The sequence below is a fragment of the Poecilia formosa genome, unplaced genomic scaffold (genome assembly GCF_000485575.1).
Source record: "Poecilia formosa unplaced genomic scaffold, Poecilia_formosa-5.1.2 Scaffold59, whole genome shotgun sequence".
Lineage (NCBI taxonomy): Eukaryota > Metazoa > Chordata > Actinopteri > Cyprinodontiformes > Poeciliidae > Poecilia > Poecilia formosa.
The window spans coordinates 354,365-366,856 of NW_006799998.1; the positions used below are offsets into that span (position 1 = coordinate 354,365).

The following is a 12,492-nucleotide window of genomic DNA, read 5'->3' on the forward strand; positions in this document are numbered from 1 at the left end:
ACACCCATAAGAGAAAACTGTCTCATGGTTAAAATGTACAACCAATTAAAGAATAGTTAATGCTGTAAAGGGTAAAATATCCTTACATCTTGCTTTTGACCAACGTTTGTTGGTCTTTTTTTTTTCTTTTCTGAAGGTTTTATTTCATCCCTGGTATATTTGCCATGGAGTTTATTTTTTTAATTTTAAAGCTTTTTGAAACTTTATCTTGGTGTGATTTTTTTAAGAATAGTTAGCAGCATGTACAGCTTAATTACCTGTATTAGTCAGCATTTTGTGTTATAGTCTGACTGTATGCTCGTGTCACTCCTGCCAGCCCACGTTGTGTATTTTGTATTGTCTTATTGTTTTGTAAGACAATATAAAACAATAAAATGGGAGGGAACCTGAGCCACAGGTTGATGGTGACTAATTAAATCATCTTTTATACGCCATTTAAAATGGCTAAAGGATTAGTATGGGAAAGGACGCTCTTGTGGTTGGTAAAAATAACAGAAAACAACATGCTTCTTAAGTGATGTGGTGTTTATGCATCTGTCTTTGGGCAAAAGGTCACATCTCTCTCCATCAAGTTATGAAACACTCATCTGTGGTATCAGCCAAAAAGTCTTATCTGAGGTCATGCTTTCCACAGGAAAAAAAAATAAAATTATTTTTATTTTTTTAAGGCTTCACGTGTCTGCTGTGTAAACATTCACATTTCTCAAGAGTTTCCACTTGCTTCTAATTTGTTATGGAATATCTGTTTGATCATAGATGCTACATTTAAAAGTTAAACTCAGTCTAACGTCGACACCAAAAAAGTATAATGTTACAGTATTATCGAGTAGAATAAAAAAAAGTAGCATTCAATTACTTATCCTATACTTTTGATTAGTACAAATATGGTAATTACCACTGACAAATTCTTGTTCTTGTTTCTACTGACCTTTATGTAGCTGTATTTGCTTTAACAAATAATACATTTAGAAGGTATAGTTCTCTCATTCGCCTGCTGTTTTTTATGTCAGTTTAATAGGTTTTCATATCCCTTCAACATTTCATGTTTTGTCACAGTATAACCACAAATTTCAATGTATTTCATTTGGATGCAGTGTGATGGACCAACACAAAGTATCCCATAGTTTTAAAAAGGAAGGAAAATAACTGATTTAAAAATATTATTATCATCATCATAATAATAATGCTGTTGCAGAATCACTTTTCACTGCATTCTATACCATTCTAATTATTTTCCATTGTAGCTCTTGAAATATATTTAGGGTGGTTGTCTTTCTGGATGGTGAACCACACCATTACAAATTGGGGGCTCGTCCAGGATCCACATCACCACATCATGATGCTGCCATCATGATGTTTCACCAAGGATAAGTTGTGTTCATGGTGCATTGTTAGTATTCTGCCACATGCAGAATTTGGTATCTACTCTACAAAGTTGCTTCTTTGTAAAATCTGACCAGATTATTGTTGTGTGCTTTTCATGCCTTGTAGAAAACTGCCATGTTGGGAACAAACAGAAAATGTAATGGCTTTCTTTCAACAGTTCTTTTTCTATCTGCTTTATCTTGGTTTAATACATAATATCCTAAGAACATACTTTAAAGTTTGTGTTTGTAATTCAATAAAATGTGTAAAGTCTCAAAAGATATCACTACTTTTGCCTGATCATCATCTCATAACCGGTGATTTAACTTGTTTACACTTGTTCCTGTAAGTGACCTTTGATAATCCAATATAAATCAAATTAAAAACATTTCAGATGCTGTTTTGCTTTCATAGCTGTATGTCTGCCAATGTTGAGGTTTTGCCAACTGAGCTAAAGTTCACAGGGTGTTGCAAGCTGACCAGCCAATGGCAGCACAGCCCTCTGTCACAGGGGAGACGGTTAACTGGAAAATGGTTTGTTCCTAAATTTCCTGTGTTTTTAAATGTGGCAGGAGGAGGAGTTTAGAGAAGGACCCACGTTGCTTCCAAGGACTAGAAATATGGCATGCTCTCGTGCAGATTAAACCCAAAGAGCTAGGCACTGAAGACGCAGGAGCAGCAGATCCACAACATCAACTAAAAACACATCTCTTCTTTATCTTTTCCTTTCTTTTTCTTCATGCTTTCAATGCTCTCATGGAAGAGAGGAGGCTGACATGGACAAAGCCTTGAACTCAGATTCTGGTAAACATTTATTTATTTTAATCCGTACCAGTCATTTATATTCTGTGTCAGTAGCAACGTCTCTTTTGGCCCCGCAGGAGCCATTGTCAGAAATGTTGCTGGTGTTGGTTGTTGTACATGACTTATTAATGCCCACTTTCATTCATCTTTAATGTGGAGAGACAAGGTACAACTTGGTAGTTGCTCTAGTGGGCTTACAGTGACCACTTCTGTCATTAAAGCACAAAAGAAGCTTTATTCATTAGCTGACCACCTGTATTGCCCGAAAGGCTCCAAAGAGTTGAGAAGCCAGGAGGTGAGTCATGTTTTTCTCCTAATAGATGAGTAGGTTGACAGCTCTTCTGGAATTAGTGTGGAAGCACGTTTTTGTTCTCTGAGGCATTATGTCAAAAAGAAAAAAAAAGAAAAGAGTGTGAAGTCTATTTCATTCTGATGAGATGGTAGCAACTCGCCTAACTGTTTTACATTTGCATAACATTTGCATGAGAGATGCTCGCTGAAGTTAGATGGGGCTGTAATGTCTGCCGACTTCATTGTTATTAAGTTTCTGAGCCTCTTATGCTGATCTGGGTTCGTAAAGTTCATCCCTGGCTTACTCTGTCAACATCAGGCCATGCTCAGAGGAGAAAGTTGATGAGAGAGTTGCATCCCTGTGCTTTAATTAAGCTATGTAATTTGTATTTTGGCTGCCGGCCCAAGCTCGTTTGACTTCAGTGGTGTCTTTCGGGTGACTCTTTGATTGGACCAGCCACTGTATCCACTTAACACAACCCTGCTGAGAATGCACATAGAATATTGCCTATCTGTAGATGCTCTCTTTTGCTGATGTGTAGTTTACTTTCAGATATTATACTTTCATACCTGTGTGTAATCCTCTGGCTGGAGCCATGCATGTGTTTGTTGTTAGCTGCTGAACTGCTCTGAGTGTTAAAGGCTTTCGTCATTGATCCCTGTGATGAATTCATATGACTAATGCTTGCATAACATCAGAGTGAGTCGATAGAAACTTCAAGATGATGCACTCGCACTGTGTGTCTGCTATCTTTCGGACTTTGTTAAGCAAAAATATGCAAAGTAATTTCACTCCTGCCAGTCCACGTTGTGTTTTAGTACGCTTCTGTTTTAAGATAAAGTCCGAACTGCTGAAAGAAAACGTAGGACTTGTCCTTTTTAAATGTGTTGAGAGAAGCAGTGGGAAACCTTCCAATATCTCAAATGTCAACTGAAATCTTATGTTGCACTCTGCTTAGATTGACTTTATTTTTAAGTGTCATGTCAGCGTCTGAAATGATTGGAATAGCAAAATAGGACTTCTGTAGAAGAAATGTTTTCCATGAAATCACCAGATGAGCTTGTGTTGCATAAAGAAATGTTTTCATTTTGCTGATTTGATGTGAAAAGTATCTGAAACGAACTGATTAAACATGATACTGAAGTAATTGATCATTCTCCATTTATGTACAAACAAATAACTGAATATTCCCCTAGCTAAAATTTTGCTCTAAGTCTTCCTAAGCTTCTAATTTAGCCCAAAAAAAAAAAATGTTTTTTTGTTTTTTTTTTCTTGTGACTCCGGGGCCATTTCATACTCTTAGCAGATGCACTATAGCTGCTGGAGCCATGCGTCAGTTTTTTTTTTTTTTTGTTTTTTTTTTGCAAAAACAAAGTGCTTGCTGGACTGTTTGTGACTCAGCTGACATCTGCATAGAGACTTGTGCGCAATATAAATGAAGTGTGTAGAAGTCGTGCTTAGAAACTGTTGTACAACTTCCAAGCAATTAGAATACACTTTTCTCATACTAAGTGAAGTATGGGAACTTCAACTGCTCTCCATTATAGAAACAGCAGCTTAATGTCTTCCAAATGCTTCCAAACAGTCAGCACAATGTTTTTCCATTATAAGGAGGAGCAGCAGTCACCTAGAAGTTTTTAAGATGATACTTGTCTGAACTCTGCATTTGCATATTTCCAAGGCTTGGTAGCACCTGTTCCAAATATTGAGATATTGGCAGCGTTTTTAATAATATCTGAGCAGGTTTTCTTTCTTTGACAGTTGAATGAAACAAAGTACTGACTGTTTACTACTCTTTACTCAGAAAGTAGCACCTGATTTATTTTCTTCTTTTGTGGAATTGCCTTAAAAACCTGCCTAAAGAAAAACAGAAAACAAACTCCAGCTTCTAAGAAATTGTCGTGTTGATTAATGTCCTGTTGCAGGTGTCAAGGGAGTATTATTGTTCCCTTGACAAACTGAAAGGACTACTTCTATTAGTCATTGTGAACCAGAGGAAAAACTAAATAAGTGTGACCATTATGGTTCAATTACTCCTGTGAGCCTCAAGAACAATATTTCACTCTTTAAGCATCGTTTCTCTTCTCTCCCAAAATGTGAACTCAAATATCTACCTAAATTTACTCTTCCTTTCCAAAGCCCAGATATTATTTTCACCGCTTTTACCTTTCCAACTTTGTTCAGGCTTCTCGTAGCGCTTGTGAGGAAGCAGGTCGAAACGCTCCCACGGGTTTGCAAGGATCGACCATGTTGCATCACTAACGGCAACCTCCGGTGTCCATGCATAGTATTCACCCATGATTACAGCAGTGACTTCAGAGTCTCCAGATCAATTTTGAGTTCGTAACAAGAAGATTTTATGCAAGTTTGTTTGAACCCAGTGAGGAGGAGGAGGAAGTCGGGGGAACTGATGTGTGGCTGCAGTCGCGTGCTGTGGTAGAGTTTGCACTGCATAAACTGTTGTTTCCATTTCTCAGCTTTTGGTTGGTTCCTCCCAGTAAATGACAAGTTCCTGCTGTTTCATAATCTCAGGGCAAAATGAATTTCAAATACAAACTCAAATGTTTTTGTGGGTTCAGGGAGATGCCTGTGTTTGCGTCCACACAGCTCACCTGCTTTTCCTGCATACATGTTTGTAGTAAAGCTGCTCACGATATTCTTCATCTGTGTCACCAATAAGTAGCCACATGGCTCGTTATTTGGGAGGTAAAAAAAAAAAAAAAAATCTTTGATTACTATGAGAGAGATCCAGACTTTTTTTTTTTAGTTTTGCTTTAAATTTTTATTAAGCCCCGATGTATTTATAACCCCCTGACAGATTTGGATTAGAAGAAATCTTTGAAATTGAGTGCCTTGTTTGTAAATTTAATTGATATTAAAGTTTTTGGAGTGACTTGGTCTAACTTAAATTTGACAGAAAATCTGCAGTGGGAGCTAAAGATTAGGATGATGGTAAATTGACCAGACTTGGAGCTCGTCCCAGAGGATGAATTGACAAAGTTGTACTGGAAGCTTTCAAAAAGTTCAGAAATCGCAAGAACTTGGTTACTGTAATGGCAATACAGTCTTTTAGATTTATTATTGAGAAGGATATAAATTATCTTTAACATTACAATTTTGTGAATGTGAATTATAAACTGAGATTTTTGTTTTTACCCTTGTCCATTGTCATCTTTTGTGAGATTTCTGTCATTTTCCTTTAATGAAAATTAAACGAAACATAATCTGCCAAGGGGTTGAATAATTTTTTTTTGCATAACTCAAAAAACCCCCCCAAAAAAACAAAACAACAAATTTTCAGATTATCACTTTGAAACCTTTGAAGCTCTTTAGACTATCTGTCCCAAAAACGAATTTAAAGTTAATTTTAAGGACATAGAATAAGTTTCTAGAAAATATGTGAGATTGAATTCTTAATTTATCGCAACATGCCTCGCATTTAAGTGTCCGTTATCTACTCGTGTCTCCATCTACACATACTAATTAAGGTCATTTATTAAAAATGATTATTTCGTTCTTGTTTCTGTAAGTTCTGGCCGGCATGGAGACGCCGTCTTCTCTTGCACATCTCTCTTCTGTCTCAGCATGACAGTCGGCCTATAGAGGAACTGCGAGCCGGTTCCCATAGCTGGCATGGAAACCGACGTCTCGGATGACTTGGCAGAGGAACACAGTCCGGCAGGAACAGACAGTGCTGTATCATTGTCCTTCATTAGGAAAGAGATATGAGCACATTTGATAAACATACCACGCAGTGTGATGTCAGCTGCACGCCTCCCTCTGGGACTCTTTCATGAGCATGTTTGGATGTTTTTCTTTCTTTTTCCTTCAGTTTCTGGCCAATCTGTTTGTTCTCAGCAGTGACCTGTTAGCAGAGAGCCTCTGCCTTCTCCTCCTGTTCCATGCAGATCTTGTGGGGATTTTAGCTGCTTAGCCTGGGTTTACGTCGCTTCATTTCAAGCCTTGTTTAACACATTTCATCCCAGGAGTCTCTGTACACCATGCAGCAGGGGCTTACTTATCCAGACTAAGAACATTTTGTTGGATAATTCCAGTGGGTGCGGTGTTTCTCTTGGATGTTCTCACAAGATCAGACTAATGGGCTTGCTCTTAACCTCTATAGAAAGGTGAGATTGGAACTTTAACCATTCGGTAAATGTCACTGCTGGTCAGTTTTGTTGAAATTACGTGAAGCAAAGGAGTTACATTTATACAGTTTCTTAAAATGTCACAGACACTGAAATGTTGTCAGCAAATCTCCTTTTGTTTTATCTCCCCTTTCATGTACTTTTTTTTTTCCAGTGATGGACACCCAGGCAGTGTTTGCGGCACTGTACGGCGTATGTGAAGAAAACGTGACTTTCTTCTCGGGCGGAGCCAAGGGGACCCAGGGTGATGCGGGTCGACGTCTCGTGGAGGCCATGAAACTGATCCAGGAACACGCGCGCAGCCTGGAGCCTGTTATTTCTGGCTTCGCTGCCGTTTATCAACATTTTGACTTTGATCCACACATACCTGCAAATGGCTATCGCTCGCTCGTCAAGGTAAGCTGTGCAAAGCTTTAAAATTTTTATTATTTTTTTCTTTTTGTCTGCAGGAGTCGAATTTTAAATTCCTGTTTCTTATTTCCAACTTGGTGCAGCTTGGAGGATAAAAAAATCTTTAACTCTGCAGTAGATTCATATCGGTATTCCCTCACCCTGGTGAAAAACTGCTCCATCTTTGACTTGATATTGCTTTGTTTCAAGGTCGGCACATTTGTTGCAGAGATTGATTTTTATGTTGCAAATCGGGGGGTGGGGAGGGCGTAGATGAATCCTCCAACTGCACAGTTGCCAACGACTACTGGATCCGATGTATTTTAATCTTTGACGCTTATCGATAAATCTTCATGACCTTCAGTTGGCGCAGCAGACTATAACTGAATGTGTTTGGCAAATGAATGCTGCTCTGTTCTCATCGCCCTTGATTTCCACATTTATGATCCCTCTGGTTTTTGCAGATCTTTTCCTTCTTCTTCTTTTTTTTTTTAAACATGTTTGCAGGAGGTCACAAAATATTTATCCCCTTTCAATGTTGCTATGATTTAACTTACAACTTCGACGTATTTTAAAAGTAATCTATTTGGTGAATAGGGTCTAATTATGTTTAATTTATTGACCAGCTTTTGAATTTCTCAGTTCACTGTTCTGCTACCTAAACTTTGACTTTCTAGATAGACGAAAGTTTGGAGACGCACCACAAGTTATGTTGAGCTTTCCCTCCAGGCACCTTCAAAAGCATTTCTTTTAACAGTCCAACGTTTTGACTTGCTTGAAATTCTTATTTTCAGGTTGTGCGTTGCTGTCTTCTCCACATCGTCCACAAGGGGCGCTACATCACAGCCAACCGCCACAGCATCTTCTTTCGGGTAGCGCACAACATGCGAGAGATAGAGGCGTACTGCAACGCGCTCTGTCAGCTGCGCGCCCTGCTCTACCTGGCGCAGCGCATGCTACACGACAACAGCCACGGAAACCTGTTCTTCCAGGACGAAAGTGGCCTCAGCGAGAGCTTCGTCCGGGAATACGCCTCCATGCATAAAGGATGCTTCTATGGCCGCTGCCTGGGTTTTCAGGTGAGATGCAATAAGTGGTGGGGAATGGGAATGAGTTACGGGTGCCTCCTCCCTGGTTATGAATAATACTTCTGCTAGTATTATTCATGAAGAGAGGTAGAGTAAAAAATATTGAATCAATGATTCTGATTAATGTCGGGCTATTGAAATGAATCCTAAATGGATAAACATAAACCATCCTGCTGCAGCAATAAAAGAAAAAATAATGGTAGATTTGCTCCTCTTCAGCAGGTTCAGTCCTCTTCTGCTTCTGTTTTGTACTGATGAAGGATTAGACTAAGTGACTTTTTTTTTTTTTTTTTTTTTATAATATGTCTTTCTCTCTCCAGTTTACGCCGGCCATCCGACCGTGTCTTCAGACCATCGCTATCGGCCTCGTGGCCTTTGGCGAAAACTACAAGCGTCATAAGTCAGGAATAGGTCAGCATCGCCTCATCGACCAGCACACATTGCTCTCATTCGTCCTCGCATCTCTTCTGCATTCCTCCTTGGCCCCTGACTGTGTACCTTTTTGATGTTGTGCGTTTGGATTTTCAATGCTCTTTCATCCTTTTTGAAATCTCGAGGGCGGGCTGGTGTGTTTCTCGTATATTTCAGAATGTTTTGAACATTCACACACAGTTAAGCACAGAGACCGATTCATATACAAACTTGTGATATACACACATGCACTCAGACATAAATAATTAACACGAACAAAAGGAATACCCCCACTCTGATGGTTTCTTGTGCTCTCTGCTGCACCTCAGTGGACGCAGGAGGTATTGCACCGTACGGTGAGTTTATTGGAACCTTTTCATTGTGTTCCTCTTTATTGACTTGGAAGACATTTGAACATTACTCTTGAGTTGTTCCTTTTACACCATATCTTCTATCGTCCTGAATATTTTTATTCTCTTAACTTAGTGTTGGGTGTTTTTCTGTTTTACGTTGCAAGAAATTTCAATTACCTGAATGATATTTATAGGTCCATCTCTATTAAAATAGTTATGAAGTGATGTATTTCAAGTATTTATTTCTCTTATTTTCTTTTACTTTAGCGTTCAGCTTATGAAACTCCAAACTGTTAATCAGAAAAAATTCAATTTCCCTTCAGTGAGTGTGTAGACAACAAAATAACTTCTGTTGTAAAAATCCATTCTTAGGTCTTGCTTAACATTCCAATCTCCTGAGAAACTTGAGGGTTTCATGTAGGTCTAATTAAAATTAATCAAAAAAATATGCTTGAAATGCATATCACTCCATGTGTGATAATATAGTTACCTTTTTGCATTGGATTTTAATACATAGAGATGTACCTGTATTATATCTGTTTATTTACTACACGTCCTTTCCTGAAATTATTTTATTTTTATTTTGGAGAACCAAATATACATTTTACTGAATGAGGCCCAATTTTTCCAGCTGTCTCTCTATTTCTGATGTTTGCCGTGGCCTCGTTGCATTTACATTTGCTTTCCTCCTGTATTTGACCTTCATTATCGGTAACTTGTTCCTTATTTTTTTTCAGTGTTTTGGTTAACATTTATTTTATTTATTTTTATTTCCTCTGTTTTAACTCATATTCCCTAGACACTCTCATTGTTTTGGTTCTGCTTTGTCCTTCACATTAACCTCCCATGCATCCCCTCCTCACTGTGTCCACCGTCTTCCTTTTCCCAGGCGTGGCAGCCAGCTCTTTCTTTACCTCGGGCAAGTATGCCATTGACCCGGAGCTGAGGGGGTCAGAGTTTGAACGGATAACTCAGAACCTGGATGTACACTTCTGGAAGGCCTTCTGGAACATCACAGAGACGGAGGTCCTGTCGGTGGGTAATGTCCTCCTGTTGCGACGCACGGTGGACACATTGTAAGACATTTGTAATGTGTGATATCTGATTTTACTGCACAGAGAGACATTGTAATTTAATTATCACATATATTATACATTCTATGCTTCTCTGAGGAAATTGACTTTTCTGCCTTTTTTTGTTTTATTCCAGAGAACAGTAGTAATAATGGGAGAAATTCATTTCATCTTGTTTTTCATGACGTATTCATCCAGTGACCAATCAATTTACCTTGGTGATTTTGCTACCTCATGTCTGTCTTCTATTCATTTTGTTTTTTCTCCAGAGTCTTGCCAGTATGACCTCTACTCAAGTCAAGGTGAACAGAGCGCTTTCTGTGCCTCCTGTGCCCTTTGACCTTCCTCTAGCCACAAACCACACAGAGTCTGTAACGATAGCTCCACCTTCGGCGCACATCGGCCCCGCTCCTGTTCAGATGAGACTCATTTCTTATGAGCTGCGTGAAGGACAGGTAATCCCATTTTTAACTTCAAGTTTAAATGAACATGGCTGCAAAGAGACTAGCTCTTTTTTTTTAAGTAGAAACCCTGGCAAAAGTTTCTAGGCATCTTAAAACTTTTTTATGGCTGTTTTTCTTCTATTTTTTTTTACTTATCCACCCTGTTAATCTTCATAATTGGCTGAATCTGACTTTTGTTTTGTCCTGATTTTCTGATAGATCAGATTTCCTCCTTGAATCATCATCATCATCATCATCATCATCATTTTGCTATCACTTAACTTTTCTTAACTGAACTTCTTGCTTCTGCCTCAGAAGCAAGAATTTATTCCGGGGGCCGGCTGTCTCCGTTTCAGCTTGTTCTTCTTTCTTTATTCACTGGTAATAAACCAGAAATTCTAACAGCAAACATCTTAAGCCAGTGATAATGCTCCAACAAGACAACAGTGTTCTTTTATGCTGTCAGAATCCAAGCCTACAGCAGTAGAAGTCCCTGCTGTTTGTTCCTGTTGATAAATAGGAATTATTGTGCAGTTCTGCTGGCGCAGGACGCGTTGGCAACAAGCTGCTGCAGAACCACCAGCTTATCCAGCTCTCAGAGGAGCTCTGCTTGCTAGCTTCAGCTGCAAAAATATCAGCACAGACATTTGACTCTGTTTGCAGCACATAGCGCCATGCATGCAGTTTATTTGTGTGTGGCAAGGATTATAAAGAGAGAATGGGAAAGTTTGGAACCAAAACTTACGTTTAGATTTTTAATCCAACGCCTTTCTCTTCCCTTCTAGGACAGCGAGACACTGCTATCTCTGTCTCGATCTGAGGGAGGTGCTATTTCTCTGTCCCTGGGGTTGAAGACCAAGCGCCTCCCTTCTTCCCCCTGCCTTCTCATCCACTTCCATGGGGGAGGCTTTGTGGCACAGACCTCAAAGTCCCATGAGGTGAAATGATGCTCCTGCATGAAATAGTTGTTTTTAAAAAAAAAAAAAAACATATATTTTTTTCCTCAGTTCAAAAGCAAATGGCAAAATAATTGTTACTTATTTTTTTTTAGTTTTTAAGCTAATGTTTTGGAGGACAAAATGGCTTAATTGTTAAATATTGAATTGTTTCTTAGCACGGCACATTGATCTGGTAATAATAATTAGAACAAAAAAGGTAAGTAATATGCAAACGTAGCATACAAAATAAATTACAAACATTACGGTACACACTCATTCCTCACTGTCAGACTAGCTACTCTAGTGTTGTTTTCCCCCCCTATTTGAGTAGCTTTCATTAGCGCAGTCATCCAGTCTAATTCACCTTTTGTATTCCTTCAATAGTGTTTACTCAAACTAATTGTATCGAACCCCAGATAATTAAAGAGACAGATACAAGTTGACAACGGAGGGGCAATTGGTTGCCACTCCGCTTTCCCTGTCAGTAGTGCTGCATGTAATGAGCTGTTAAGCTAATTATTGTTGTAATTATTCCATGAAAACTTAATTGAAAGTTTGACCACTCTCTTTGCTTTCTTTACTGACAAAGTGCACACAGAGCTGCCCTTTTGTCTGTGCAGCATATTAGTGCTTTAGTTACTGGCCTCATCCTTGCTGCTCACGACTCAGTCCGAGGCATGGGTCAGTATCAGATTGATGGGTCAGTATCAGATTGATGGGTCAGTATCAGATTGATGGGTCAGTATCAGATTGATGGGTCAGTATCAGATTGTCACAGTTTGATAACCTCAAGAAAAACATCAAAAATAATACTAAAATAATTTTAACTTGTGTCATCACAGTTTTAATTTATTTTGATTTCAATACAAACACTTAGGCCAGAATATAGAATGAACCTGTACAATTTTGTCATTTTGAATTGCCTATTGTGCTAAATATAAGATCTTTTTACCACTCTGCTCTAGAGTAATGCCGGGAGTTAAACGGGACAACATTTGCTGGTTAGTCACGTCATCTGATAGCCAGCCTGCAATCTGCTGCTTTACAAACATCCTGCTCTTAGTTATAAACTGTAGTTTCAAAGCAGCGTTATGGGAGGCGCTTCGTTTCCACACTGTCACAATGGATTTTTCTGGTATCTGACAATATTTCCAAACAGCTGAGTTCGTCTTTCTTTCAATCAAGTT

The 12,492-nt window shown here is 38.8% G+C and overlaps 1 protein-coding gene across 6 annotated transcripts in view; it reads left to right on the forward strand.

The window, feature by feature from the left end:
• lipeb (lipase, hormone-sensitive b) overlaps positions 1-12,492 on the forward strand; it is a 31,094-nt gene that overhangs the window by 2,512 nt on the left and 16,090 nt on the right. For 2 of the 6 annotated variants that reach the window (XM_016672357.1, XM_016672360.1), the window contains 8 exons: positions 2,129-2,169; positions 6,764-7,005; positions 7,794-8,078; positions 8,408-8,498; positions 8,828-8,854; positions 9,741-9,886; positions 10,194-10,379; positions 11,153-11,305. In XM_016672357.1, the coding sequence (XP_016527843.1) occupies positions 2,129-2,169; positions 6,764-7,005; positions 7,794-8,078; positions 8,408-8,498; positions 8,828-8,854; positions 9,741-9,886; positions 10,194-10,379; positions 11,153-11,305 (1,171 nt within the window). The remainder of the gene's footprint in view (positions 1-2,128; positions 2,170-6,763; positions 7,006-7,793; positions 8,079-8,407; positions 8,499-8,827; positions 8,855-9,740; positions 9,887-10,193; positions 10,380-11,152; positions 11,306-12,492) is intronic. The other 4 variants (XM_016672359.1, XM_016672361.1, XM_016672358.1 and 1 more) reach the window with 3 other exon arrangements.